At 36.0% G+C, this 25,514-nt stretch overlaps 4 protein-coding genes across 7 annotated transcripts; 2 read left to right on the forward strand and 2 right to left on the reverse strand.

Annotated features, from left to right (window-relative positions):
- Positions 1-15: 15 nt before the first annotated feature.
- On the reverse strand, positions 16-2,289 carry LOC149731934 (lombricine kinase-like). The gene is made up of 7 exons (XM_089885481.1): positions 2,124-2,289; positions 1,939-2,065; positions 1,435-1,677; positions 1,135-1,346; positions 728-799; positions 513-664; positions 16-432 (listed from the first exon to the last, which is right to left on the reverse strand). Exons 1-7 carry the CDS (start codon positions 2,238-2,240, stop codon positions 240-242), a joined length of 1,116 nt encoding a protein of 371 aa, XP_089741607.1. The 5' UTR covers positions 2,241-2,289; the 3' UTR covers positions 16-239.
- A 922-nt stretch (positions 2,290-3,211) lies between these two features.
- LOC149731935 (microfibril-associated glycoprotein 4-like) lies at positions 3,212-5,092 on the forward strand. Its single transcript, XM_089885484.1, has 6 exons — positions 3,212-3,432; positions 3,493-3,768; positions 3,830-3,957; positions 4,023-4,119; positions 4,181-4,292; positions 4,545-5,092. The coding sequence occupies exons 1-6, from the start codon at positions 3,381-3,383 to the stop codon at positions 4,858-4,860; spliced, it is 981 nt and encodes a 326-aa protein (XP_089741610.1). The 5' UTR covers positions 3,212-3,380; the 3' UTR covers positions 4,861-5,092.
- A 476-nt stretch (positions 5,093-5,568) lies between these two features.
- Positions 5,569-8,224, forward strand: LOC149731936 (Golgi SNAP receptor complex member 1-like). Of its 2 annotated transcripts, none has more exons than XM_089885490.1 (8): positions 5,569-5,825; positions 6,044-6,231; positions 6,427-6,528; positions 6,618-6,709; positions 6,780-6,854; positions 7,019-7,048; positions 7,112-7,254; positions 7,530-7,769. In XM_089885490.1, exons 1-7 carry the CDS (start codon positions 5,795-5,797, stop codon positions 7,251-7,253), a joined length of 660 nt encoding a protein of 219 aa, XP_089741616.1. In that variant the 5' UTR covers positions 5,569-5,794; the 3' UTR covers position 7,254; positions 7,530-7,769. The 2 variants fall into 2 exon arrangements, with proteins under 2 accessions (XP_089741616.1, XP_089741615.1); XM_089885489.1 differs by having other exon boundaries at positions 5,570-5,825; positions 7,112-7,194; positions 7,530-8,224.
- LOC149731937 (uncharacterized) lies at positions 8,121-25,391 on the reverse strand. Of its 3 annotated transcripts, none has more exons than XM_089885434.1 (31): positions 23,007-25,391; positions 22,230-22,411; positions 21,729-21,818; positions 21,542-21,667; positions 21,147-21,296; positions 20,624-20,761; positions 20,353-20,436; positions 20,182-20,256; positions 19,813-19,947; positions 19,423-19,561; positions 18,011-18,093; positions 17,736-17,792; positions 17,440-17,500; positions 17,310-17,363; positions 17,073-17,156; positions 16,591-16,707; positions 16,254-16,389; positions 15,300-15,374; positions 14,961-15,089; positions 14,555-14,725; positions 14,215-14,447; positions 14,017-14,151; positions 13,551-13,754; positions 13,193-13,311; positions 12,639-12,852; positions 12,306-12,384; positions 11,932-12,134; positions 11,530-11,746; positions 10,218-10,256; positions 9,353-9,909; positions 8,121-9,277 (listed from the first exon to the last, which is right to left on the reverse strand). In XM_089885434.1, the coding sequence occupies exons 1-31, from the start codon at positions 23,054-23,056 to the stop codon at positions 9,070-9,072; spliced, it is 4,344 nt and encodes a 1,447-aa protein (XP_089741560.1). In that variant the 5' UTR covers positions 23,057-25,391; the 3' UTR covers positions 8,121-9,069. The 3 variants fall into 3 exon arrangements, with proteins under 3 accessions (XP_089741560.1, XP_089741559.1, XP_089741558.1); XM_089885433.1 differs by having other exon boundaries at positions 16,591-16,704; positions 20,347-20,436; XM_089885432.1 differs by having other exon boundaries at positions 20,347-20,436.
- Positions 25,392-25,514: the final 123 nt, after the last annotated feature.

Consider the following 25,514-nt stretch of genomic DNA (forward strand, 5'->3'; position numbering starts at 1 on the left):
TAAGAAGAGTATGAATGTGTTCCAACATATTTATTTTAAGGTTATACGAAGGCAATAAATAAACTGATTAAACACGATGCAGAAATAGGGGGGGTATTTTCCTGTAATTTACCAACAGCTGGAACAGTAACAAGTATAACAACCACTATGTGGGTCTGCACTATTGCTCAAGGCGTTTAAATTCTTGAATATTGTGGAAGTTATAATAGCAGTGTGACACTTAAGCAATTTTAACCGTGCTACTTCAACACGTCGTCCAACAGTTTCCCCGCTTCCAGCTGGCGTTCCATATCAATAAGCCTCGTAACGCTTTGGTAAACTTGCTGAACAATTCCAACTTCCGAGATTCCAATTCTCTTTACATTGGAAATATCAAGCAGTTCCTGATCGGTTGAAGAACGATGTTCACCAAGGTTTCCACGTTTGGCGACACTACATGTGTGAATGAATGTAACTTATTTATCCTCGGCGGCCATTAATGACAGTCGTTAAGTTCAGCTTTATTTTCTTACCCTAATTTCTTTATTATTTCATCTAACTTTGGATGTACCGACATATTAGGAAGTCTAACATGAACGCTGCATCTCATTGAAGTCCCGATGTTGCTTGGACATGTACAAAGATGGCCGAGGTTCTTGCTCCATGCGTATTTATAACCAGCGTTCTAATAAACTTCACACGGTTACTTATGTGATCGGTTAGGTCTGTATTCTAACATTATACTCACCTTAATTGCATCTTCAAGCTGTTTTTCTCCTTTCTTCCAATTTTCGAAGCAAGATTGAAGATCGTTACCCGACTAAAAGTGACAGAAAGTACCAGTACAATAAGTTTAAAGCATTACAGTTGTGCAATTAAATAAACCCGTTAGCAATACAAAAATTCAAATGATAAAATTCCGCAGCCATTTTACAAAATGTATTTCGTTAGAGAGTTGTATAATAATATATACTGTAGTAAGGGGAGGGGGAGGCTGGACACCTTTAACACATAATATCCAAATATCCTGATGGCGTATAAAATTCTTTAAATGTTCTTTGTTTACTACCAAAGGTCGAGAAAATAGAATAAAACAAAAGTCTCATCTTTCCTCACCCTACTATACAAATTACCAGCGGTATAATTAGTTAACACCTGCATAGATATGATCCGAACATGATCCTCTTCATTCACCCAAACAATAAAATCATTTCTTTCGTTCACCATAAACCCTCTTGCGTCAGGCCAATCTCTCGCTATACCATCATTTCTGTAAGAGAATTCCGTAACGTTGTAAAACAGAATATGCTCTTTCGTTAGCTTGTCAATCTCAGCAGGGCTCATTGAATCAATTGTGCGATACGAACCTGTATTTTAACGTGGAATCAAAAATTAAAGTAACTTTTACATATACAGTAGGGCGGTTGGGATACAACTTGCACGTGTTCAATAAACCTGTAAATTCTCTGTCAATGTTCTTCAGCGCCCCCACTACGATCTCTTCCACTTTTCTCCTTTCCGCACGAGTGCAGCAGGGAGCAAATGGAAATCCACTGATTGATCGGCCTGCTCTAATACGAACGGATATGACGTATTTTTCGTCGAATGGTTTGACGATCACGTCATTATTTAACTGCGCGGCGTCATCAGCGTGCATTTGAACTGCAGGGTCGAAATTTTCGTGATATTCTTTGATGACTGTAAATGTAAAATTTAAAATAAATATGCAACGTGTAATATTCGTTAGGTTATCTCTTTGTTTATATATACGATTGACACCGAGTAATCTTACTAGATGAGGTTAACTGACGAGTTATTACCGATTGCTCAATAGTTTCATTATGGTTTACAGTAAGAAGAAGTATTAGGATTCTATACGGGAAGACGTGGCAGTGGAACTGAAATTTAGGCCACAGTTGGCCAATTAAGCCATAAATAAAGTCATAACGGTTATATGACCTGGATATAAGACATCTTTAAACAAGGTGTAGCATTCTTCATCGCCAACCACCAACCCAAACTGAAGTCTTGGTGTATCGACCCCAGTTTGTATACACGTGTCTAACGTTACACCGTTGCTGGTTTTCTACAAAAATTATGTTAATTTACTGACTACCATATTCAAATATTTAAGGAAACATTACCTTCTGATAAAGTGCTGCATATACCGGCAACGTTAGGTGTTTTGACAGAAAGTTGGAGTATTTTAACACGGGGTAGCTTTGTTTCGCTATTTTAAGTTCTTGTGTTGTTAATGCCATTTTATCAACACCACAACTTAAACATGCAAAACCACTTCCTGTAAGACCTTAGACCTGTATAGCAAGAACAAGGGCTATGAGCATATAACTTTTAAATTATTATTTAAACTTGCATAATGCCCATTTTCACCGCAATATATTTGTGCATATTATTTATTGTCTGGTCCAAACGCAGACGATTAAATCGTATTACGTTTTTCAGGAAACCGCATCACCGTTGCAGTAGACGCGTATCCGCTCTTCATAAATCGAAACTAAAATAAAATAAAATGTGATAATGAATGCTATAACACGGATGTTGTGTTTCATTCACCCGTTATGTATCTTGCCCAAGGACACACACGCCCACAACATGGTAACAACATCGAGCTAATAACCCACAACAGGAGAGCAAACCACTTTTCCACACCACTTTGTAGAATTCGTCAAAATTCAACATAACACGTCTAGTGGCGCCACTGCCTTTATATGTAACAGGTTAGGGACCAACATGCTTGACGAGCGTGCATGAACGCAGAAGCAAATATCGCGTTACCAAGTACATATCCACCAATGGAAGCTATATGCATCCAAACGCGTAATGATTGAACAACGTGTAGCCAACAGTAAGATTGCCGCTCGCTGATCCAATGCTGCCCAATGAAAACAAACCTATAGGAAAAGAGATCTAAAATCGTATAAGAAATAAAAAAAGCTTACTATATACAGGTTGATCTCGAATCTATCGAAACAATAAGAAACGAAGCTCCTTCTCTGCTTTACAAGCTGTCGCTGTTAACTATGGCACATTTTGTGCGAACAGAGATCGTGGAGGTTGGTGGTACCAACGTCGTTCAACTGCGCGTAACAAACGTCAACTGCATGTACGCGCCCTATGCTTACAGCGAAGCAAATCCGGTAATAGCAATACTACATTTGCATACAGAATTCCCACACAAAACCGGTATTGCATCATTCATACGTGGGGGATGTTTCATCATCCGCTTTGTCAACTTTTCCCACACTTTTATCTGCTGAAACGAAACACCTCCAGGAACAATGTTTTTATAATAAGCTACTTCACATACAATGGTAGCATATAGGCAGCTAGTACCAGCAAACGTGCTTGTGTATTAGTATCGCAGTTAGAAAGATATCAAAATGAAGTATTTGTTGATGATGGCATGTCTTTTTATAATGGTGTGGAAATCACGTAAGTGGTAAAACTACTTTGGCAATAATTTATTATTTGAAAATTTTTTTCCTTTTTTAGAGCAATCAAGTATTGGGCGTGGAACATATAAGAAGCTGTACGGCTCCAAGAATCCAAAGAAAATGTTAAACGTTGTGTACGAAATGTGTATGACATCAACACCCGCGTACATCAGCGCTACAGCTCGACCAGTGGATTCTTCACTGCCACACACGTTTAAAGTGACCGTCGTAGATATACAACGGTACAGTGTATTGGTGGAACTCGAACGCACAGATCAGAAATCGGGATGGGATGAAATATGGTTGGCTGTAGATTGGGTCGCATCCGATAACGGTTAGTTTTAGTAATGGTTATTCGTAACACTCATGTTCACATATTAAGTTCTTTACATCAGTATTCCGAAGCTGCAACGAATACTTTGTTCAAGGATACACAAGCAACGGCACATACGAAATTTTACTTCCAAACGGGAAAGCGCTTAATGTTTCGTGCTATATGGAGCCAGGCAGTGGAGGTTGGACGGTATGTAGATGGTTGAAACACTCGCACAGAGTCAGGAATTAATATTATTTGTTCTTTAAATACAGTTTGTACAACGTCGACAAAATGGTTCTGTTGATTTTTATCAAGATTGGGCCAACTATACGAACGGGTTTGGGAATCTTGATGGGGATTTTTGGTTAGGTATAAAATAAATTAATAATAGGAAACATGAAATACGATCAAACTAATATTCCGCATATAGGGCTAGAAAATCTGCATTTGTTAACTAGAAATAATAAATCTGCTCTTCGAATCGACATCAAAATGGACTGCTACTACCATAACTGGATCTTCTCCAACAACGTCCAGTACTCGTAAGTTAACATCATGTTTATTGTGTTGAGTTGTGGTATAATAATATTTAGAGTACTGTGGGGGAAGATGGGACACTTTTAGCACATAATATTCAAATACGCTGAACGTGTTTTAGGCAATTGACAACGGTCTGTGGAAGTCGTAAGGATGCAGTTTTATGATTCTTCGAATGTTTTTTGTTTACTACCAAATGGGATGAGAAAAAAGAATGAAAAGTTGTCTCATCTTTCCCCACCCTACTATATATGTAGATTCTTTCGCGTGGCTTCCGCTGCCGAAGCTTACAAACTAAACGTTGGTGGATTCAACACTTCATCCATGTTGGGTGATTCCCTGACCCAGAGCAACGGATTTTCCTTTTCAACTTATGATAAGATTAGTGATCAAATTCGTTCCTTAAATTGCACCGAGCCAAACCACAGTGGGTGGTGGCACCATGGTTGTTCGTACTCCAACATTAACGGGGTATACACACCTTGTCTAATGGGATGGCAATATGCTGGTTGGTATAAATACGGGCATTACGGTGCAAATTACATGGCTATGATGATCAAAGAAAGAGAATAAGTGCGATACCGACCAGCAACAGTTGTGTTAAAGTACATATAACAAAACAATGAACTTTAAACAATGTGCAATGATACTAACATTAGTCATGTAATCACTCAACTTTTAGAGAAATACTTCTCTGTGGCGCAACTATTAGCATTAACAAATTTAAAGTGACATACACCCTTTAATGCATTTATATCTCGTAAATACTATATGGTTCACCTTAAATATAAAATGTTCATGTAAATTTCACTGAGTGTTTCAGTGTATGTTTCGAAACTGTTGACCTAAAAATGCGTAGGACGAACAGCAACATCGCATGTGTGCAATGTCGTTTGTATTCAGTCTCGAATCCGGGATTACTTGAGTACGTTATGAAGTCTTCCACCCACTACCTTTATTTACGTAGTTTTTATATTGTTATGTTAAAAGTAAAACGCCAACAGAACGAGTGCAGTATTTAATTTCGAATGAACATTTTTATCAAATGATTAATCTTGTTGATCCTTCGCTTATTATTAGCTGGACAAAATATGACATAACATTTGATGCACTGATGTACTTAAAACCCTAGAGTTTCGCAATCGCGTGGCAGGACAACAACAGACGTTACAAAATTTAAATTAATTTTACCATCATCCCGTAATCATGACGTAAAATTACGCCAGTCCATAAACATCACATTTCATATTTAACTGAACATAGAAATGAAATAAAATATTGCCACCTCAGTCTTTAATCATTTGTTTACAATATTTGTGAATAAAGTGTGGATGTGTTATTTACTGTCTTGCATTGATTTTGAGTTATATTAACGTAGCAAACAGTTCAAACCAAAGGAAACAACGATCAATATAAAAGTAAACGGTTCATAGTCGTGTTGTTATTAATTTTTATCTATATTAGAGTTACTATAACTCGCTTTTGTGGACTTGTTGGCAATTTTACAATGGAACGACCGACGGAAAATCTTTGGGAAGGTAAGTTATGGCTGCTAGTGAAGAATATTCGTTTGTTTATCTGACATACATATGTATGTAGTTGTACATACATATATACTAGATACAGATATCTATAAGTAACATTATACAGTGTCTTAAGTCTTAGACTGTAAACTCTGCATAATGTAGATATTTTTCTGTTTTAAATGTATTATACAAAGCAAAATTAACCCACACGTTTGTTCCAAACACCCCAGATATGCGCCGACAAGCACGAAGGTTGGAAAACGAGCTGGATTTGAAGCTTGTTTCTTTCAGTAAACTTGGAACAAGTTTCCGACACGAAGGATCGGGGAACAACGATACTTCTCCCTTGCTCAACAGCTCCTCCAGTGACCACATGGTGGAGACAATGGCCATGGAAATTGAACAACTCCTAATGAAGGTTCGATATTACACTGTGTACAATTCGGATAAAACTTCTCTAAAAAATCCGCCCAATTCTGCTAACTTAAATTGTTGTAAAAGTTGCTTGAAAACTCCTCAAAATAGTTGTAAATAATATATATATACTTCTTACAAAAAAAATTCCAATCTGGTATACAATATCTTTATGCTTTTTAAACGACACGTTTTTCAGTTGACCGGAATGAATGACAGCATGTCCGAGTTCCTTGAGACGAGCAGTAACACAAGTTCGGCAATGCTACACACAATACAACGACATAGAGATATATTGCAGGTGACAAGCAAATGACGTTAACTTTTTTGTACCTAACACGCATGCCAAAAATCCAGCCATAGAAAATTTGAAGTATTTTTTTTATGCAGGATTATACTCACGAGTTTCGTAAAACAAAGAACAATATTCACACGTTTAGAGAAAGAGAGGATTTGCTCGGATCTGTGAGGAGAGACATTGAGTAAGTATGTTGGGATATAATGCTATCTTTATTTATGATTCCACTTGTATTTATGGTGTTTATATTTCAGCGCTTACAAAAACCCGAGTGGGGTAAACAACAGGAGAATGGACATGTATATGAAGGAGCACGACCACTTAAGAAAGTATGAAGTTATATAGCATTGTGATGTCATATGTGCTTACATGTTGTATGTATGCAACCTGTGAATGACTGTTTTGTATCTCATGCTTACTGTCGAGTACACAACATCATACCTACTGCCAATCATGATAATTGTATTGTAACTAATACTGGTTTGCATTACAGTTCTGATCGTCTGGCTGATGAAGCCATCGAGTAAGTACTTGTATAGGAAATATGATTTTAATGGTTTACTAATTTCACTTCAATTGATCCCAGCATTGCCATGGCAACCAAGGAAAATCTAGGTCAGCAGAGAAACATGTTCAAAGGCATCACCTCCAGGATGAACACGTTAGCAAGTAAATTCCATGGCTGTTGTTTGGAAATGTTAAACCAGTGTTGTGTAGTAAGCTTTTAGGGTGAGGTCATACACTGAGACCTGAGATTTATACCAAAGTCAAACTATTATCTTATTTTAATTTCCTTTTTGTCTATCCTATAAAAAAATCTGGTTACAAAGCAACTCAAACATAATGATGCATTTCCCGAAGTGTTTTTGAGTTGCAACAACCACGCTTTATCCTTATGTTGTTTTGCTGTTGATTCCCTTCTCTCATTTTTTAAATAACATGATTTTCGTTATTGCTTTCTAAGAGATAAATTGTTTGTTTCTTTCACTTTGTTCCTCCTGCAGATCGTTTCCCAGCCATCAACAACCTTGTCCAGAAGATCAACCTTCGTAAGAGAAGAGACTCTTTAATAATTGCAGTCGTCATTGCTACTTGTATTATCCTCATTCTAATTTATTGGCTGCATTGAAGTGTTTAACACGTGCTTAAAATAAGCAAGCAATGGATTTAGCTTACACAAGCCGGAAGTCTGGCTGACTCTAATGTACGCAAATTGCCAAACATTAAAGCAGCGCTTCTAAATATTTTAGCTTTGTTATTTTAAAAACTCTAAGAAACACCCAACATAATTTTTACAAACAAACCTTTAAATTTAAGATTTCCAATGTTTAAAACGAAGTTCAATTTGAAACAAGGATTTATATGGCTTGCAACCCTGTCCTGCATATGATATTATATATTGGACATCCGTGTGCACAGCACGTTTAAGGGTGGTATGCAGATTAATTTATGTTTTACCTGCGTTTAGAGGTTGTACATAATGTTGGTATTGAACACCCAAGTAATTGTGTATGCTCCTTACTGCAGTTCTACCCTGCATATCGTACACATCTATAGTAGGATAGTCTATGAAAATATAGTAATTTATGGAAGTATATCAGAATAAAAGACAATTTATTCGCAATCGTGAATAATATGCTTATGTCGTAAAGTTCTTTTTATTCTGTTTCAAATAAAGCATATAGATGGTTGTCTTTGATGTAATATGTCCTAACTGTCAAGGGAACTGAAACACAATTTGATTCGAAGATTTTTGGCATTTTTGAAATCTAAGTGTGGTGTAATAGGAAAAACAGGTTTAAACATAAGTTTTGAAAAATACAGGTTTTTGCATAACAGGTGATGTTAGTTTTCGAACAGTGACCTTAAAAGCCACAGTTGGAAGGCACAGTAGGTCAGAATCTTGTTAAAGTAAAAACAGCAACAGATGTTTCAGTATTTAAATAGGAGCATACACGTTGTGCTCGGATAACGTAATTAATATCATACACGTCTCACCTAATTTAGTGCTATATAAAATATAAAAGCTTCTATTGAATAAACGATAAAAATTGAAGACACTTTAACATGTGGAATGTGGTGTAAGGCAACAAGGGGGGAGGATGTACTGCTACGGGTATAAAAATATGTTTCAACTATCTCGGGTAAAATGAAAAAAAAATTCTCACAATTGTCAAAGAGTAAAAATTAAATACGAACTCTTAAAAATATTTCAACCTGAGTGAAACATTGACCTTTTGACATAATACAAAGTTGGGAAAGTTGTTGTTGTACGGGAATGTGTGTGAGGATGGTGCGTAAAAAGTGATGTTTCTTTAAATAAATGGCGAAAATTATGTCAACCAATAAAGATTGTGTCAATTTAAGATGGAACCTCAACAGTTTGATTTCTCTTGATAATGGATGACAAAGTCTACAGAACTCCAGTGGAAACTGTGGTACGAATGAACTTTTAACAAACTGTTCTTTGAAAATACTTTGGAAAGTAAAGCTTGAAGTAGAAGGTAGGGTTGGCAAACGAGTGTTTTACATAGCAAGCAATGTCTACATGGTGTCAGCTAATAGTTGTGTGTGGTACAAATCATCACGAACGGTTCGATACATTGTTCGTGAGCGAGAGCGAAGTCTCTCAGATGCTCGTTCAGCTTTCTCAATCGAGTCGTTTAGGGAGGAATCGGGAAAAGCAACGAGAGGAACTTCTCGATGAAGTTTGCTCATTGACGAAGATCGGCGTAAAGACGACAAATGACTCCTGAGATCAAAGTTTTAGAAAAAAAATTAAAAAGATTTAAAAATTGTTTTTTAAACACTTGAGAATAATTCTTACCTCCTCAATGGTTCATCTTCTGAATCAACAATATAAACATTTGCTTTCCTTACATTCCTGCTAGAGTTGGCACGGCGTGGTGATATGTAGATGGAGGCGTTAGGTTTACTGGGTGTTGTGTAGATTCGTGCTTGTGTGGGCGCTGGTGACGACACATACACCCGTGTAGGGGCGGTGGGTTGCTCCATGTAAACTACTTGTGGCTGAGCTATAACTGGTGGCTGCACTGCAGGGTAGACTGGTGAATAAACTGCTCTGACTGGGGACTGTGTACGAGCGTATACTCGAGCTATTGGGACTTGTTGTGTTTCGATGACGGGTGCTGATGGTGCCACATAAGTCCAATAACCTGCTTGGAACGGATTACGGGATTGAGATCGTGATCTTCTTCTCCTCCTTCCGGATGCTGGACTTTCCTCACGGTTGGTGCTTGCATCACTCAGGTCATCACGATCAAGCGAATGTGATCTTCGGGATCTCGGCGTCTTCTTTTCACTCCTGGATCTTCGTGAGGAGGACATTTCAGCGGACTTGACGCTCGAAGTGTCACCTGTTCCCTATAAAAAGATTAATTGTCATAAATGATGTTGATAACTTGTCCAATACAGATGTTAAGCAATTGTATTGTGACCAATAATACAAGGTCTTCGCTGCTTTCATTGTTGGCGTGTTCCTTGTGCAAGACAGTTAACCAACCATACTTAAAAAACAACCACCCACAAAGCAACAAACATGGTAACTAGGTAGGCATGAGGTGTATGAAACACCCGTGTTATAACAACTGTCGTTGCCCCGTCATACAAGGATAAGTTGGTATCTTATTCAAGTTTGCAACAATCAAATTACTGCATATTTAAACACAAACCTTGCGGTGACTTTGTCGGTGAACTTCATCTTTCAGAGCCTGAAGATATAACAATATATTAGTTGTTTACAATGTTGAAATATCATAAATAATAATATGCTATGTAAGTTAATCATTAAGTTTTATAAATAATTTTTAAGTAAAAACTTGTAAAGTTAGCACGCTTTAAAAACAATGCAGACACCACCTAACCCCTAACCCCACAATGTTGTGTCTATACAACACACCCTTCTATGGATTCTTTGCACTCTTGACCTCGATCTGCTGTTTACAGAACCCATACGTGGTGCTACACTACGTTCACCATATGCTGGTATTCTCTTCTTTATTAAACGCGAGTCCCTGTTTCTTGGAGATGACATACAAGTGCTACATCGTGGAGAAGATGTAAATTCACCGTCAGAAATGCCAGAATCACTGAAGCCATCGGACTCCTCCAGGAGGGGGCAGTAAAACACAGACATCTTATATCATGCTTAACCTTACACAGTGTCTAACTAAAAGTTGTTTGAGGAATTTAAATAAACTACATTGTAATATGCCTTTCAATTGCTACATAAGTAACTTAACGATTAAGTAGGTCTACTAAAACTAAGCCTACATACTGTTGTAGATTTTACAATTTCTACAATTTCTAGATTTCACTTAAAATGGCTGACACTGAAGCATTTCAACACAAGAATAAAGGTGCTATCCTTTTCCTCTTAACTAAAGCATTGTATATATAGATACTGGGGTTCTATAGGAACCAAAGCTTCCTTTCTGTTTGCCACGCTTATAAACTGCCCGTTCAAACAGAGCTATATTTGCCCTTTACCAACGAAACCTGGTTTACTACAGAGAGCATTAGTCGTGTTATAACCTGCCCACTTGACGATTGAACAACAATGGAATGCCTTGTTATTGTTTGTATATCAGATAACACGCCGGTTGATTCGATTGGCTTAACGTGTGACTTTGAGGCAGTGGATTAGTGTTGTATTGTAAATTACTTGATGGTTACGAATGTAAATTGCCGTAATTGGCTGGTGTGGATTCTTCAAGTAAAACTGTGTTTTGTGTAATAAGTTTAATCTTTTTTATTTAAACGACTAACTACTCATAATAGTTGTTTCAATTTAAATTGTTGCTTAAAACTATTACAGCAAAGCGAGATTGTCTCAGTAGATTTCAAACTTGTTTTACAATAACTGTAATATTTTTACCACAAGTATTGAAGCATTTGTTAAAACTTCAACCTAAATGTAAAACCCACTATACTACACCTACATTTTTGAAAACAAATCTTTTTAACCCAAACTTTTGGGCCCACCTTAATATCATCATGTATGGCACGAAGAGCTTCGTTATCCGAAGTTATGATCGGGGAGTGACTTCTTTCGGCCACTAGAGGGACTCGAGGGGTAGAGGTCAACACGGGGTGAACATTCTCTTTGCCCTGATTGGTCGATTTCATTTCCTCGCGTAATTTCGAAATTTCTCCACGAATCGCGTCAAGCGTGCTGTCCTTAGTACTGCTGGCCATCGACCTTAAAAAATGATAATTAGGTTTAATTGAGCTTTTGGTTCGTAAAAATAAAAAAATAAAGTCGATTAAAAAAATTCTGTAAATATATTTTGTTAGTGCATTCAAGATAAATTTTAAGAAAAAAAAAATACTTTTATCATATTTAAAATTAATACAAATTAAAGCCCCTAGCAACCCAACCCTCACCTTCTACTCTTTGAACTATCTTTAGATTTGACGCTTGCCCCACTTCTGGACCCACGTGGGTAAGGGGTAAGGGGGGGTTTTATCTTAGCTTGGTGGGGGCTATGTGAGGGTGAAGATGAGATAGAACGAGATGGGTGACGAGGTTTCAACATTTCACGAACGGTTGACGTCGTGCTGATGTCGTCCATTGAATCGTCAATCGTCTGGAATTTAAAAATAATATAAAGTGTGGTCTGAATTATAACTTAGTGTCCAAACCAATGGAAAAATGAAAAATATCTATTTCTGTTTCCCAACGAATATATACGACATTATCACAGTTATCCTACACCAATGTTATTCCAATAAATTAAAAACACTTAAATTTAACTTACATAAGATTGTGGTGGTTTATACATCCCAACTTTATCATGGTACGCGGAGGATAACCGACGGGCAGGTTTCGGACGATGTCTGTGAAGTTTGTGAGAATTAATTAAAATATCATTTTCATGTAATGTTAAAATATAATGTGTCAAATATATTACTCACAGCAATAAATTTCCCGTTATATATTTTAAAACTATATAATTACACACTGGACATGTATCCGTTACACTAACAGCATAGAGCAATTTGTTTAATGGAATATTTCAACAAAATACTTGTAAAATAACAGTATTTAATCATCTAAATATATCATATATGTATACCATATTAATACTTACCGTTCATTAGTTTGCATTGTAGACGTTGTATCACCTGACAAACACCTTCCTCGTCTCTCCGATGCAACAGGGGGTTTCGAATCCGGAACTTTCTTCACTTCTATAACTGACTGCGGGCGAGTGACTAACTTTGTCTTGACGGGCGTTAGTGGCGCTGTCGTTGTCGATTGCCGACTACTTTCCGAACCAACGAAGCCGCTATCTGTGCCTTTATCTATGGAGTTATAGAGACTGTGTGAGTTGGTGGGAAAGGAGGGAGATTTGAAATTAAACTGTTTGTTGATGTATGGTTGATCATTAACTAGATAACTCGCGTTTGTTACATGCGTTATACTTGGTATCTTGCTAAAAGTGGTTTATTTGCTGTAATAAGTAAGTTAGCTTCAAATTTAAGCAGTGTAAAAAGAAGAATTTTAAAAAAAGAAGAGAAAGATTTTTTGTCTGTATGAAAAGACATATTTTAACCGTTGTGCTCACTTGTAAAAACAAAGGTATTTAAGCTATGTTTTCCAGAGCTGCCCACAATTTTATGAAGCAGTGTTGCACAATAATACCTGTTTGTTTCCGGTCAGCACTGGAAGATCTCCTACCTCTTGAAACTGGACGAGGAAGACGACTTTGTCTTCTGGAAGGAGATGGAGAACGTGAAGTGTCATCATGGACGCTGCTCCTTCTGTAATTAAGGTAATGCCAAATAAATATATATTTTTTTTACAAAATTAGCAAAAAAAAGGTATGTAAGCGATTTTCCCAGAAAATACTTAAAAACCACATACACAGAATTTCTAACACGACTTGAAAAACCACTACATATTATACATATTAGAATTTCTACATATTATAATTCACATACATTTCTACATATTATAATTTACACACAAAACATAAACAACAAAAAAGTTTGATGCTCACTCTTTCCTTGGGGAGGGGGTTTGGGGTTGGCTGGGGGGTTCCCCTGTAAAGGTTGAATCGTTAAGTTGGGACGACGCTGGTTGAAAGTATTTGTTCGGGATGTTTTCGCTCCTCGATGTTCTTCCCCCATCCTCCTCTTCTTCATCATGGGAGGATGGGATCGTGGTGGGGGAAGATTCATTTATGGTGGGTGCACGGTTGTATCTGGGGGGATGGGGGTGAGAAATATACAAGTTTCAATAAGATGGTTAGTGGGTGGGATTGAATATTAAAACTGAAGATATTGATCTAAAATGGGTTGTGTTCCACTTTAGTTACAAACATAAGGTAATTACACGTACAAGTGATACGGCTACTGGTCCCAACCATCTGAATCAAATTATTAGCTCTAACACACCAAGTGTATAAAGTCGAATCCATGTCAAATTACAACTATATAGAATCACAAGAAATATTGAACAATTACTTTTTCATGAGTTGGTCAAACTTTTCATCCACATCTAACTCAGGTGAACTTGGATGGTTGTACGGGGGTTGTTGTTGTTGTTGTACGGGTTCGTTGGACATCTCGTGTTTCAATCCATCAATCATTTGACCAAGTCTATAGCAAGAACATGGTTATCTGTGTGCAAGGTGTTAGGGGGCAAAAAAATAAAACAATTACCGGAAAATATCAGATTCCATTTCCCTGCCGGGGTCAAAAGGTTGACCTTGCTCCACACTGCCCCCGGTGGCCATCGCTAACTTACGTTGTTCCGCTGCGTGTTCATCGACAGCGTTGAGGTAATCTCGCTCCAGGGCATGAAGTGAATCTTCAATGTTTTCCATGGCGTGAGCTTTTTCATGTGGGCTTAGCTCTGTTTCTTTCATCAAAGTTTTAAAGGAATCGATTTTGTCCTGTGGGTGGGGGGGTATAATAAAATATGTATTATCGATATACATTAGCCTTCAACCCATTCATAGAAATTACACTTTTATCTAAAATTTCCGATAGTTACGCTGACCTGCAAATCTTTGGCTTGTAGTTGCAAAGCTACTCTAAGAAACTCGGCAGCTGCAGCAGCTGGAAGTTGTAAACTACTTTCCACCCAACTGTCTTTATCAGATCCAGCAGATGAGGCGTGTAGCTTGGATGGTCCTTCATCAGATGGGAACATTACTGGGGACTGGGGTGGCTGGAAAGTATGTTAAGGTGGGTAGTGGTAACTTTGATATTTTCTGTGCTGTAAACTTTTAAATCGTAAATTTTTTTAATATAATTTTTTAAATTTTAATATTTTTTATACTGTAATGTAAATGGTATGCAATGAAATAATTGAATGTTGTGAGTTTACTATGCTAGCTTTAAAGGCATTTACAGTAATCCAACCCACAGTACTTGATACTTGTATCTTCATATACATCACACACCTGGTTAAGCCCTCCATCGGTTACAGTTGCGAGTTGTGGACGACGATCGGTCGGGTGCGACGTCGATTCTACAAACGGAAGGGTTGGGTCTTCGGGATTCGGGCGAGGGACGGATGCGAATATGTTGATCTGGAAAGCACACGATTACAAACCCTAACACATGGACAGCTTGAACTGTGGATTTGTTGATGACGTCTTGTCTTTTAAATAATATAATCTTCGCTACCATTAGCGATTTTTTTTAAAACAAAGGAAAATAGATTAATCTACACTTAAGTTAATGTGGGAAAAGATGTTAATAATTCAATACATGGTTTACACACATCCATATAATCTTACCTTGGCTCCAAGTCTTAAATGGTCGATAGTGTTTTCAGCTTCAGCGTATTTCATAAGAAGTTCTCCATAATTTTCCTGGAACAACAAAAACTTTCAACATTCTAATGCATGAGAGTTATGTAAAAACTGATAATTAAAATAAGGAGATTCTCACATTTCTGTACATTTATTCTGCCAACAACTGGTATAACTTAAACACTTTCACAAATATTTCTAAAATTGCAACTTTATAATAAAACAAAGGAACAACAAAGAATAAATTCCATAAAACTTCTTAAAACAGGATAAAAACTTCACTTTACAGTGGGTAACCACACACGAGTGTTTACGATGAACCTCCCTGACTAAACGTATCTAAGCTGTAATTTACAATGAAATAAAAGCGAGTTTTGCGAACGCTGAGAAAACTTTGCTTTTCTGTGTACTTTAGGGATTAATAAAGTTGTTTGGGGATTAAAATAACAAGCCACGATCGATGCTTGAAACAACAATAGGGTCAAGTGGTCGTGTAGATCTGGATATTAAAGCAACCATGGCAGAACACATCTACACTCAAGAGGGACTTGAAATTTGTAATTAAATTCCCATATAAATCTTTGCGCCATGTTGTTTGCAAAGGTAAACTGAATTTAATTAATTAGGATTTTTCAAAAATAGTTTAATTTTAACTCTTAAATCGATAAAGAGTTGAACACAATGGAAACATTATTATTGAACACAAAAGATGGAAGCTGGGTAAACAATGTATGGAAGTGGTCACTGCTGCTATTTATTGTTGGATAATTCATCGGGATAAGTTTTTCATATTTATTACTTTTAAAGACATGAACTATATTCTGTTTTTTACTCATTTTTTTAACTTCTGACACTTTTTCCGCAATATTATTATTTTTTTATTTCTGACTACACTAAAGATGGTTTAACAAACACAAACCCCCTCCTCCCCTCTCTTACCTGGAGTTGTTTCACGAACTCTTCATCTCTCTTCCTTGATTGAGCTTCCTGTTTAAGTTTGGAACGTAACTCGCTCCTGGAGACATCGGATCGGATGCTCGCATCGTCGCTGCTCTGGCAAATCAACCGGGATTCTCTGAAGAAAAAAGTTTTTAAAAATAATCGTTTTGTATTTGTAATAAATCCAAGATTTTTAAGATTTTTTTATTTTAATTATACTTTTTTAAATGTTTAAAAATGGCATGCTTATATTTCTTTTAACTTGTTTTAAATACATTCAATTATTTTGGAAAGAATGTAAAAAACTAATGTAAATTTTAAAATATGATGGCCGTACCTTCCGTGAGTTTTATCATTTGCCCTCCTTGCGCGGTTGGCTGCCGGGGATCGCGCGGATCGTGAAGTGTTTCGTCCCGATGCTGGGGTAGATTCTCGTGGTTGGAAACTATCCCTGCTGTTAAAGATACGCTGGTATGGTATGTGAGTGAGACCTATGTGTGGTAGGGGCTTGGGGTGTAGGCCAGGGTTGCTACATTAACTCTTGCTGGCATTTTAGGCTTGGTAAATGTAATACAATGCATTGCAAGGGGATCGTTTACACTGGGTGATGTAATGAGCCAACTCTGGCTTAAATACATGCTGTAGGACCTGACAATCAAACAAAAAGGGTAGTTCACAGCAGCAGCTGCAGCTAAATATGTATATATAAAGATAAAGATGATGAAATTTTACATCTAAGGTTAGAGTGTTGTATAAAATACTTTAAATATTGGACAGTCTTCATAATTAAAAAAAAAAATTTTTTAAATAATTTCTTACTTTGGTGAATTGGCTTTTACTTTTGGCGATAATTTTAATCGGGATTTCACGACTGGTTTGTTGGTGGTTGGTTTGTTCCTCGGGCTGCATGGGAGGGTGTATGTGAGTTGTAGTGAGGAAGCTTGGGTTAATTATATTATATTTGTTCAGTAATTTTATAACAAATGTCAATTCTGGCTTTTCCAACCGTTTTGGTAAGAGCGATTTTTCAAGAAATTTCTTTCCTAGTTTTCTAACCTGGGTCTCGTGTAACTTGACTTGCGCACACTTTCGTTTGAACTGTTTAAGTTTCTGTAAAAAAAATGAAGTAATTATTCTAGTATAGTTATAAAGGTGTAAACTATTGAAGGTTAAACACAGGACATACTTGCTTGTTGGTTGTCTGTTGTTGCCTGGGTGTCTCCATTGTATATCTGTAGTTTGGTTCACTGAAATAATAAAAACATAACATTCACATACTACAGTACTATATATATATATATGCAGGAATAGAACTGGTTAAACAATTTATAATTTCACTTAGCGCAGTTGAAAGACCTTTATCTTCAGTTTATAATACATCTACCAGCTGTTACTGCTATAAAGTAATTACTTGGAAAAACAACTTACCAGCAAAACAAATATGAACTTCCTATTAATACCTAGGAAGTTATATCAACTTACACTGCGTTGGTGATTCTGTGTCTCTACCTGTGTATGTTTGGCCTCTTGTAGCTGTTCCTAAAAAAATATTGACAATAAAAAGAGAAAAACATATTTCGTGGTTATTTATAAAGAAATAACATAAATTTAATACATTTTTTTTTTAATTTCCTAAACAACTATTTTCATTTAAAAAAAACAATTTCCTAATAAACTAATATTCAAGTATGTTAACATTTTATCCATGATGTACATATTATCTTCCAATGAACCCCACGTAAACGAACCCCACGTACCAATATCATCATCATTCATCTCATCCAGTTGTTGTTGCAACAAAACTTCAAAGTCTTCAGTTGTTCCAAATGTAGCAACCAAGCTGGAACAATATAAACCATTACTATGTGCAAGTAACATCTGAGATATTGCTTGGGATATCCAAACACGTAGATGTAAAGCCAGATCACCACTGACACGTGAAACAATGTTACTGTCATATAGTAGGTTAGGTCAAGTCTATTCTTTCGTCCCATTTGATAATAAATAAAGAATATTTACAAAAATATATAATCGAATCCTTACCACTCCAACAACAAAGAATTGTAAAAATTCGGAATTATGGTATATTACTAGGGCTGTGGAAAAGTTAACGGTTAACCGGTTAACCGAACCCATTCGGTTAACCGCTGACGAAAAGTTCAAGTCGTTAACCGAACTATGACGTCATAGGGCATAAACGTATATCAATATCTGTCTTTTTTACACGAAAGGCACGTGTTCGTGTTCGTTGATTGTTGTTTTGCAATAAGACAGAGTGCGCAGGGACGCTGTTGCTTTGATCGTGCCCTACAACGGCGATTGCGTCGTCAATCTTGATTGTTAATACGGCAGGCTAACTAGTTTTGCAACATTATATTGGTGTAATACACAACTTAAATGTTTTCCTCAGCCAAGCAGCGTGTTTATTACGAAAAAGCAGGCATTCACACGTGGATTCATTGCATCATAATAGCGATTGTTTGACCTGGCAATTGATTACGACATAATAGCAATTCACACGTTAATAACTGCGTCATAATTGCAATTCACACGTTGATTATTTAGCCGGTAGGTGCTTTAAAACAGGTTTGAATACGAATAAGAAAGCATTACTTTAACGTTAAGAACGTTTGCCTGTGTATTGCAAGCATAGTCCATACGTTCATCGTAAAGTTGCCTTTAAATTCGCGAAAGAAAAGCGATAAACAAGACGCTTTTATTAGGATTACACTTGTATCGGTTAACCGGTTAACCGGTTAAAACTGAACGGTTAACGGTTAAACAAAAATAGGGAAAATCCACAGCCCTATATATTACCCACGTCTATCCCATCTTACCCCACATGTATCCCATCGTACCCCACATGTATCCCATCTTACCCCACATGTATCCCATCTTACCTTACATTTATCCCATCTTACCCCACGTCTATCCCATCGTACCCCACATGTATCTCATCTTACCCCACATGTATCCCATCGTACCCCACATGTATCCCATCTTACCCCACACCTATCCCATCTTACCCTACATTAATCCCATCTTACCCCACGTCTATCCCATCGTACCCCACATGTATCCCATCTTACCCCACATTTTTCCCATCTTACCCCACATTTATCCCATTTTCCCCCACAATACTAATGTCAGGTAGAAATAGGTTTGTCACCTGTTTGGTTCATTAGTGTCGCCCACAGCACTCCTGTGTGTAGGCACGATGTATCTATCCATAATATGATCATGGTCGCCCCCTGTATCTGCTGTATCCTCCATCACTACACCTTCTTCTTCTTGTGTAATAGTGAGATCTATAGTAGGTTTATGGATTAGGAGAAATATAGTGACAGCTTCAGAGGCGAAATATTTTTTTGGGTACATTGGGTCGGGCATGTTTTTTTGTCCGTTACATTTTCGTAGCACCAGATCTGTATTTCTTTACACAAGAATCATGAATGGTATAAAAGATCATAAAACGAAATTGCCATAAGATGTTTTTCTAACTTATAATACACAACAGGTGTGTATAACATAAGATACGTTTGAATTTTAGTGTTTATACCTTCAGTATTTGAAGTATTATGTTGGGTGTTGACTCTTTCGTTTAGTTCATCTTGTGTTGACACCATGGTTGAATGGAGGTTGGGGTCGTTGGTTGGTATCTCGTGTTCGGATTCACTTTGGGAACTCTCGCTCGCTGTTAATGGACCAATCAATGACATTTATATCGCATGAACATTTCATCCATTAAGACAAAGTGTTCTACATTATATGCTTGCTTACCATCAGCTACCATGTATGTAATTTGAGAGCATTACATAAAAAGAAGGTAAACTAACATATTTTTTCATGAATATATGTACTCTACAATACAACACATATATATTACAGAATAATATAGATAAATTGTTAAAGTATTTATAAATCTTACATGATTGTGTGTCATTGTGTGGATTCTGATCAACGACTTCCATCGATGGTTCGAGGTTTGTTGTTGTTTTATCAACTGAAAAGTATAATAATATATTTTTTAGTTTATAAACCCTTTAAAATACAATAACAGCCTAACAGATAAATTAAAGTAAATAAAAATCACCATCACTTGCGTATCCGGTATCGTGATGTAAAGTCCGGATGTTGGTTTTGTCCTCCTCATCATTTCTCCCGTGATGTGAAGAACTTCCAACTAAACGATTAAATTGTGTAAAGGAAGTTACTGAACACAAAACAGAATAAGAAGCAATGTCAATGAAAAATGGTTCACATTTGATTTGTTTCTGTTTTTGGGTTATATTTAGTAAAATTTGTAAACTCCATACTTTGTGTTCTTACCCCACATGTATCCTATCTTAAGTGTCATATTTTATACTCACGTGAGCGATTTGATTCACGTGAGTGATTTGATTCACGTGATGATGAAGATTTATTTGATCGAGCAGAGAGAGGGGGAAGGGGTTCCGATGAAGATGATTTTGTCGGCAAGCCACTGTTGCGCCGACTATTGTTGCTGCCTGAAGTTTAAACGTGAGAAGTTGTTTATATATTAAAACCAAACCATTTTTTAAACTTAAGTTGAAATTTAACTTTGAAACCGCAATCTTTATGTTTAACTTACAAGGGATTATTCGCCACTTTATTCATTTCGCATCAAAAATCAAAATAAAACAACTTAAAACAAAAAAAAACAACTTTTGGTTGCCTTCTAAAGTGGTTACAATCAGTCAATTTTAAGTTTAACTACATTACAAAGAAATACAGTACGAGTACAGTAATTGAAAAATTTTTTAATTTAAATTCATTTTTTTATATTAAAAAACAAATTTAAAAATTTGCCTCATCTTAAAAAAGATTCTTTTATTGCCACAAGATGAATATTAACTACGTGTACAAACTTACTCCTGCTTATTCGACCCGACAAAATCTTCTTCTCTAAATCTTCCGGGATGTCGGAGAAATCGTCATCGCTGTCTTGTGCCGTGTTCGCTTGAATCAATCTCTCGATCTCCTCGAACTCAGTCAGGGATTCAGTTTCGTCGAGGTGGGGACCTGTATGGTGGGAAGGTTAAGATGAGGAAACTAGAAAAAGAGTATAAAAAAGGTGGGGGGATAAAGGTGAATGGTAAAGATAAAATAAGATTATTTGCACACATAAGGTAATTAAGAATAAAAATAGTTTAAATCAAAATAGATGATAGGCTTGTGATACACCAGGATACAAAAAAAACAGCACATTTTTTATGAACTTAAAAAAAGGTGTAGAATGTCAAAGGAATGATCCCAACAACACTAACTTCCTGAAGCATGTGACTTGGTTTTCGTTGGCAAAGCATTTGAGTCGGTTGTTTTGGAAAAATCTTCTGAATAATCAGCACCTAACTCATCCAGCTGTATACGGAGATCTTCACTATGTACACCACCTATTATGAGGGTTGTTATTAAGTGGTGAGGATGAGAACTTTTCATAAGTTTATAATTTACCCGATTTTTCACTGATGTCAAGAATGGGTTCAGAATCTGATGTTCCACATACTTTATGACTTGTTGGTGACAGAATGTTGTCTTCATTTTCTATATTAACATGTCATCATGGTGTATATATTATATTGTATAATATACTGATTAGTATTTAGAAAAATGATTGTGTAGGCTAATTACTGAGGCTTAAACTGTTAATTATTTATTTGCAATCAGTTTGTTGTTGGTGAAAGAAGTAACATTAAATCAGAGCATGAAACATAATAAACTCAATAACCTTAAACATAAACCATAACATAGCTTTAGATGGGGAAGATTTAATAATAATAATATATAATATAATATAATAAGTGTAATTTCTGTTATCTGGGTTAATTATTATTTCTGTAATCTTAGGTCTTAGAAATCCAGCTTTTCCTTTTAAAACTCAACACATACGGTACGGGCATTTCCTTTGCAAACTGAAAACATATGTCTTACAATTAAAGTTTCACCAGAACTTACCAGAAGCTGTATTTACTTCAAGAATATTCGCAAACGTATCATCATCCGTCAGGTTTAGACTTGGGTCTTCTAAAGGCACAGAATCATCTAAACTCTTGCTATATTCATCCGGTTGTAATATCCCCGCATCATTAATGTTAAGATGGCCGTCACCACTCCCTCTACCAGCAAAGGTTATGCCGCTGGATTTAACAAAGAACATTTAATACAAGAGTAGTACAAATACATGAATGAATGAAACTTTTCGACATATTTTGTTCAATAACATGGGAAATGGTACAGCAGCAACTCTGGCCTGAACACCAGACTTCATAATGAATGGATGTAACTTATTTATCCTTGCATGGCGGGGCAACGACAGTCGTTATAACACAGGTGTTCTGTTCCATACACCTCATGCCCGCTTACAAGTTACCACGTATTCCGTATGTAACTTAAGCAGCAAAATTTTTTTCAAATTTTTGAAATAATAAAGAAAAGAAAACAGTAAAAACGACAGTCATACAATTTTTGGTTTTCTATTAGGTTTCTGTGTTACTGATTCATCACTGCAGACTGCAGTGTTGATAATTCATGTAATGTTAGGTTACTGTTCATATTGCAATTGTCAGCAAGGAGATTTGCCCTAAATAAGTTTATATAAAAAAATGAATAAAATAAAATGGTTTAGTAGATTAAAGTTAGGGTGGGGAGAACATTTGGCAGACAAAATGCTTGCCCATTTAATTTAGACTATAATAAAAGTTCATTTAATCTCAAATATTTTTATCAGAATACCTGGATTTGCGATGACTAATCTTTCCTGGTCTTTGAAAGTCTCCACTCATTCTTCGTCAGTGTGTAGACTTAAGATACATTTTTTAATCCAAAGTCATTAAAAAACACTTTCCATAATGTGCCTGTGTTGGGTGGTAACTTATAACCTGCACAAATAAAAATAACATATCCCGAGATTTAGATGCAGAATATCTGAATAAGACATAAGTATAGTATATACAGTCTAAATAAAAATGTATATATTACAAAAAGACAGAAATAAAAACTGAAATAAAGTTAAAATATTTGAAATATGACAAGCATGCATACCTACTTCACATAATAAAGTGCATATTATCATAACCTGTATAACAATTGCTCAACTATGGGCACTAAACAACCGGAGACAAAAGATGGAAAGTTCTGTAGTAAACAGGCAGGTCATACATCATAATGAATCTAACAATTGTAAAGGTCGCAACTCAGTTAATCAACTCCTCCCTTTATGTAGGAATCGAAATTAAAGATGAATTTTGATGACATGAAACCAAACACCGATTAAAACCAACTCTTCCGAGATAAAAGCATTCCATGAGAAGACAATGAAAGTTCAACAATCTTTGTGTTGTTTTGTTTCGCCACTTGTGGTCAAGCTATTCCATAACATGGGAGGGTGGTTTTAAAAAAGAGCTGCTTGCGGTCGGTTGCTATTTTTAATTCACTATTCAATACTTTGTAAGACAAAATTGCAATTTTATATGATGGGTTCTTCAACATTAGGTAAATGCATCTCTAATCTAAAATTAGGTAAAATAAACTCTAACCTTACAATTACTTTGGTAAAATTCTAATTTTGTCTATTGTGACATGGTATTACAAGTCTGATACAGACAGTAATAAAGGCTTGGGGGTTTGTAAGAGTTAAAAACCATTTGTATGTTATAACAAACCAGCATAGCAACTGTTGTTCAAATATAACGTATGAATTAAAGGTCTGTATAGAAAGCGGAAGCCGTGTAAATCTCCCAAGTAGGATACTCCCTGTAACAACACACCATGAATCAATATCAATGCTTTTCACATTTGATCCAAACAAATACGTTCGTGGCAATTTGCTGAGCAAACATTCCATATCAATGGTAAGAAAGGAATGACAATTTGGTCGACCGCAATGAATGGCAACCTTGACAATAGGAGTGGTGAAGCATGAAGCTCGCTACAAGATATCGCACATCATAGCAATGTCAAAGTCATTAGTCTATTATTATTTAAAAAGACTTCATCAATCAAAATAAGTTTGACAGAAAAATAAACAAATGGGTTTCTCTGTATCTACATATTATAGCTCATTGTGAAATGTAGAGTAGTTTGTTTATTTAGCTGTTACCACAATAAGTTTAATTGTCTATTTCATGTTAAAAACATTAAACAGTTGCAATATACTTGTATATGATTGCTTAATAAATTGAAAGCAGAAAACCACCAAATCAATACACATCATTTAAATTTAAATTTCCAATACAGAATCTTTGTGAGTCTTAGGACACAAACTGCTCGAATAAGATTTATTAAATAAAATAGACAACAATATACTCCATACAAACAGTCGGAAATATTAAGCATCAATCTCACCGACCTATATATAACTTTAATTATTCCTATAACAATATTTGGAACGCCCAACACAGATATTTTAAAGAGCTGTCGTTCCTCCAAGAAAAACATAACAACAATAGGAAAGATTGAAAATAGAAAAGTATTCGACTGATGTAGGTGAGAGGTATCTTGAACAGCAAACTCATGCGTGGGTAATGAAACTGCGCAAAACATCTTTAATGGGCTATTATAAAATTGAATTGTAAGCCATGTAATTACTTCTTAGCAACAAAATATTATCTCAAAGGATTAGTGGTTGGAATCAAAACATAAGATAAATCCACCGTGTATCTGTCAAAAGAAAGTTACCGCTTTTAAAAAGGTTTCCATGGCTATGAAAGTACGACCTTGAACGATATTATATCAACGTCGAAAAGAACGATTAAAGTTGTTGTGTAAGCGCTGTTCAAATATTATTAAACATCAAAACGATTCAAAAAAAATGAATTTAATTTACAGCAACAACTGTGTAAACTTAAGCGTGAGAAACTTGTTTTGTGCAGATTTATACCCATAAAGTTTTAATACAACATCAGAATCTTTTGCATGTTATTGTGCACTTAACAATAACAAAGAAAAACATAACCAAAACAACAACAATAAATTAATACTCAACGGTATTATACACTTATAAAAAAGACTTAAAAAGAACAAATTCACAGCACAAAGCGAAACAGTTGCCAGGATTATAAAATAATAATAACACAGACTGAACATGCTGGATTACCTACTTTTGCGACATCATAGCGAAAACTAAGTTACAAAATACGACATTATATTCATATTCCACGGAAAGAAGACCCGGTGTTTGATTATTACGTAGTGAGTGATATTTTCTGTTGTGACAAACATAGTTACGTAAGCTAAAAATAC

Source organism: Ciona robusta, chromosome 9 (genome assembly GCF_009617815.1).
Source record: "Ciona robusta chromosome 9, ASM961781v2".
In the NCBI taxonomy this organism is placed as follows: Eukaryota; Metazoa; Chordata; class Ascidiacea; order Phlebobranchia; family Cionidae; genus Ciona; species Ciona robusta.

Coding starts and splice junctions, on each gene's coding strand:
- LOC149731934 (XM_089885481.1), bottom strand. CDS start 2,240: ATGGCATTAACAACACAAGAACTTAAAATAGCGAAACAAAGCTACCCC. Junction 800..1,134: donor TTCGGATCATATCTATGCAG/GTGTTAACTAAT, acceptor TGTCACTTTTAG/TCGGGTAACGATCTTCAATC. Junction 433..512: donor GAAATAATAAAGAAATTAGG/GTAAGAAAATAA, acceptor TCACACATGTAG/TGTCGCCAAACGTGGAAACC.
- LOC149731935 (XM_089885484.1), top strand. CDS start 3,381: ATGAAGTATTTGTTGATGATGGCATGTCTTTTTATAATGGTGTGGAAA. Junction 4,120..4,180: donor TGATGGGGATTTTTGGTTAG/GTATAAAATAAA, acceptor TTCCGCATATAG/GGCTAGAAAATCTGCATTTG. Junction 4,293..4,544: donor TCCAACAACGTCCAGTACTC/GTAAGTTAACAT, acceptor CTATATATGTAG/ATTCTTTCGCGTGGCTTCCG.
- LOC149731936 (XM_089885489.1), top strand. CDS start 5,795: ATGGAACGACCGACGGAAAATCTTTGGGAAG. Junction 6,232..6,426: donor TTGAACAACTCCTAATGAAG/GTTCGATATTAC, acceptor CACGTTTTTCAG/TTGACCGGAATGAATGACAG. Junction 6,855..7,018: donor GAGCACGACCACTTAAGAAA/GTATGAAGTTAT, acceptor TTTGCATTACAG/TTCTGATCGTCTGGCTGATG.
- LOC149731937 (XM_089885432.1), bottom strand. CDS start 23,056: ATGAGTGGAGACTTTCAAAGACCAGGAAAGATTAGTCATCGCAAATCC. Junction 14,152..14,214: donor ATGGAATCTGATATTTTCCG/GTAATTGTTTTA, acceptor TTCTTGCTATAG/ACTTGGTCAAATGATTGATG. Junction 11,747..11,931: donor GATAGTTCAAAGAGTAGAAG/GTGAGGGTTGGG, acceptor TCATTTTTTAAG/GTCGATGGCCAGCAGTACTA.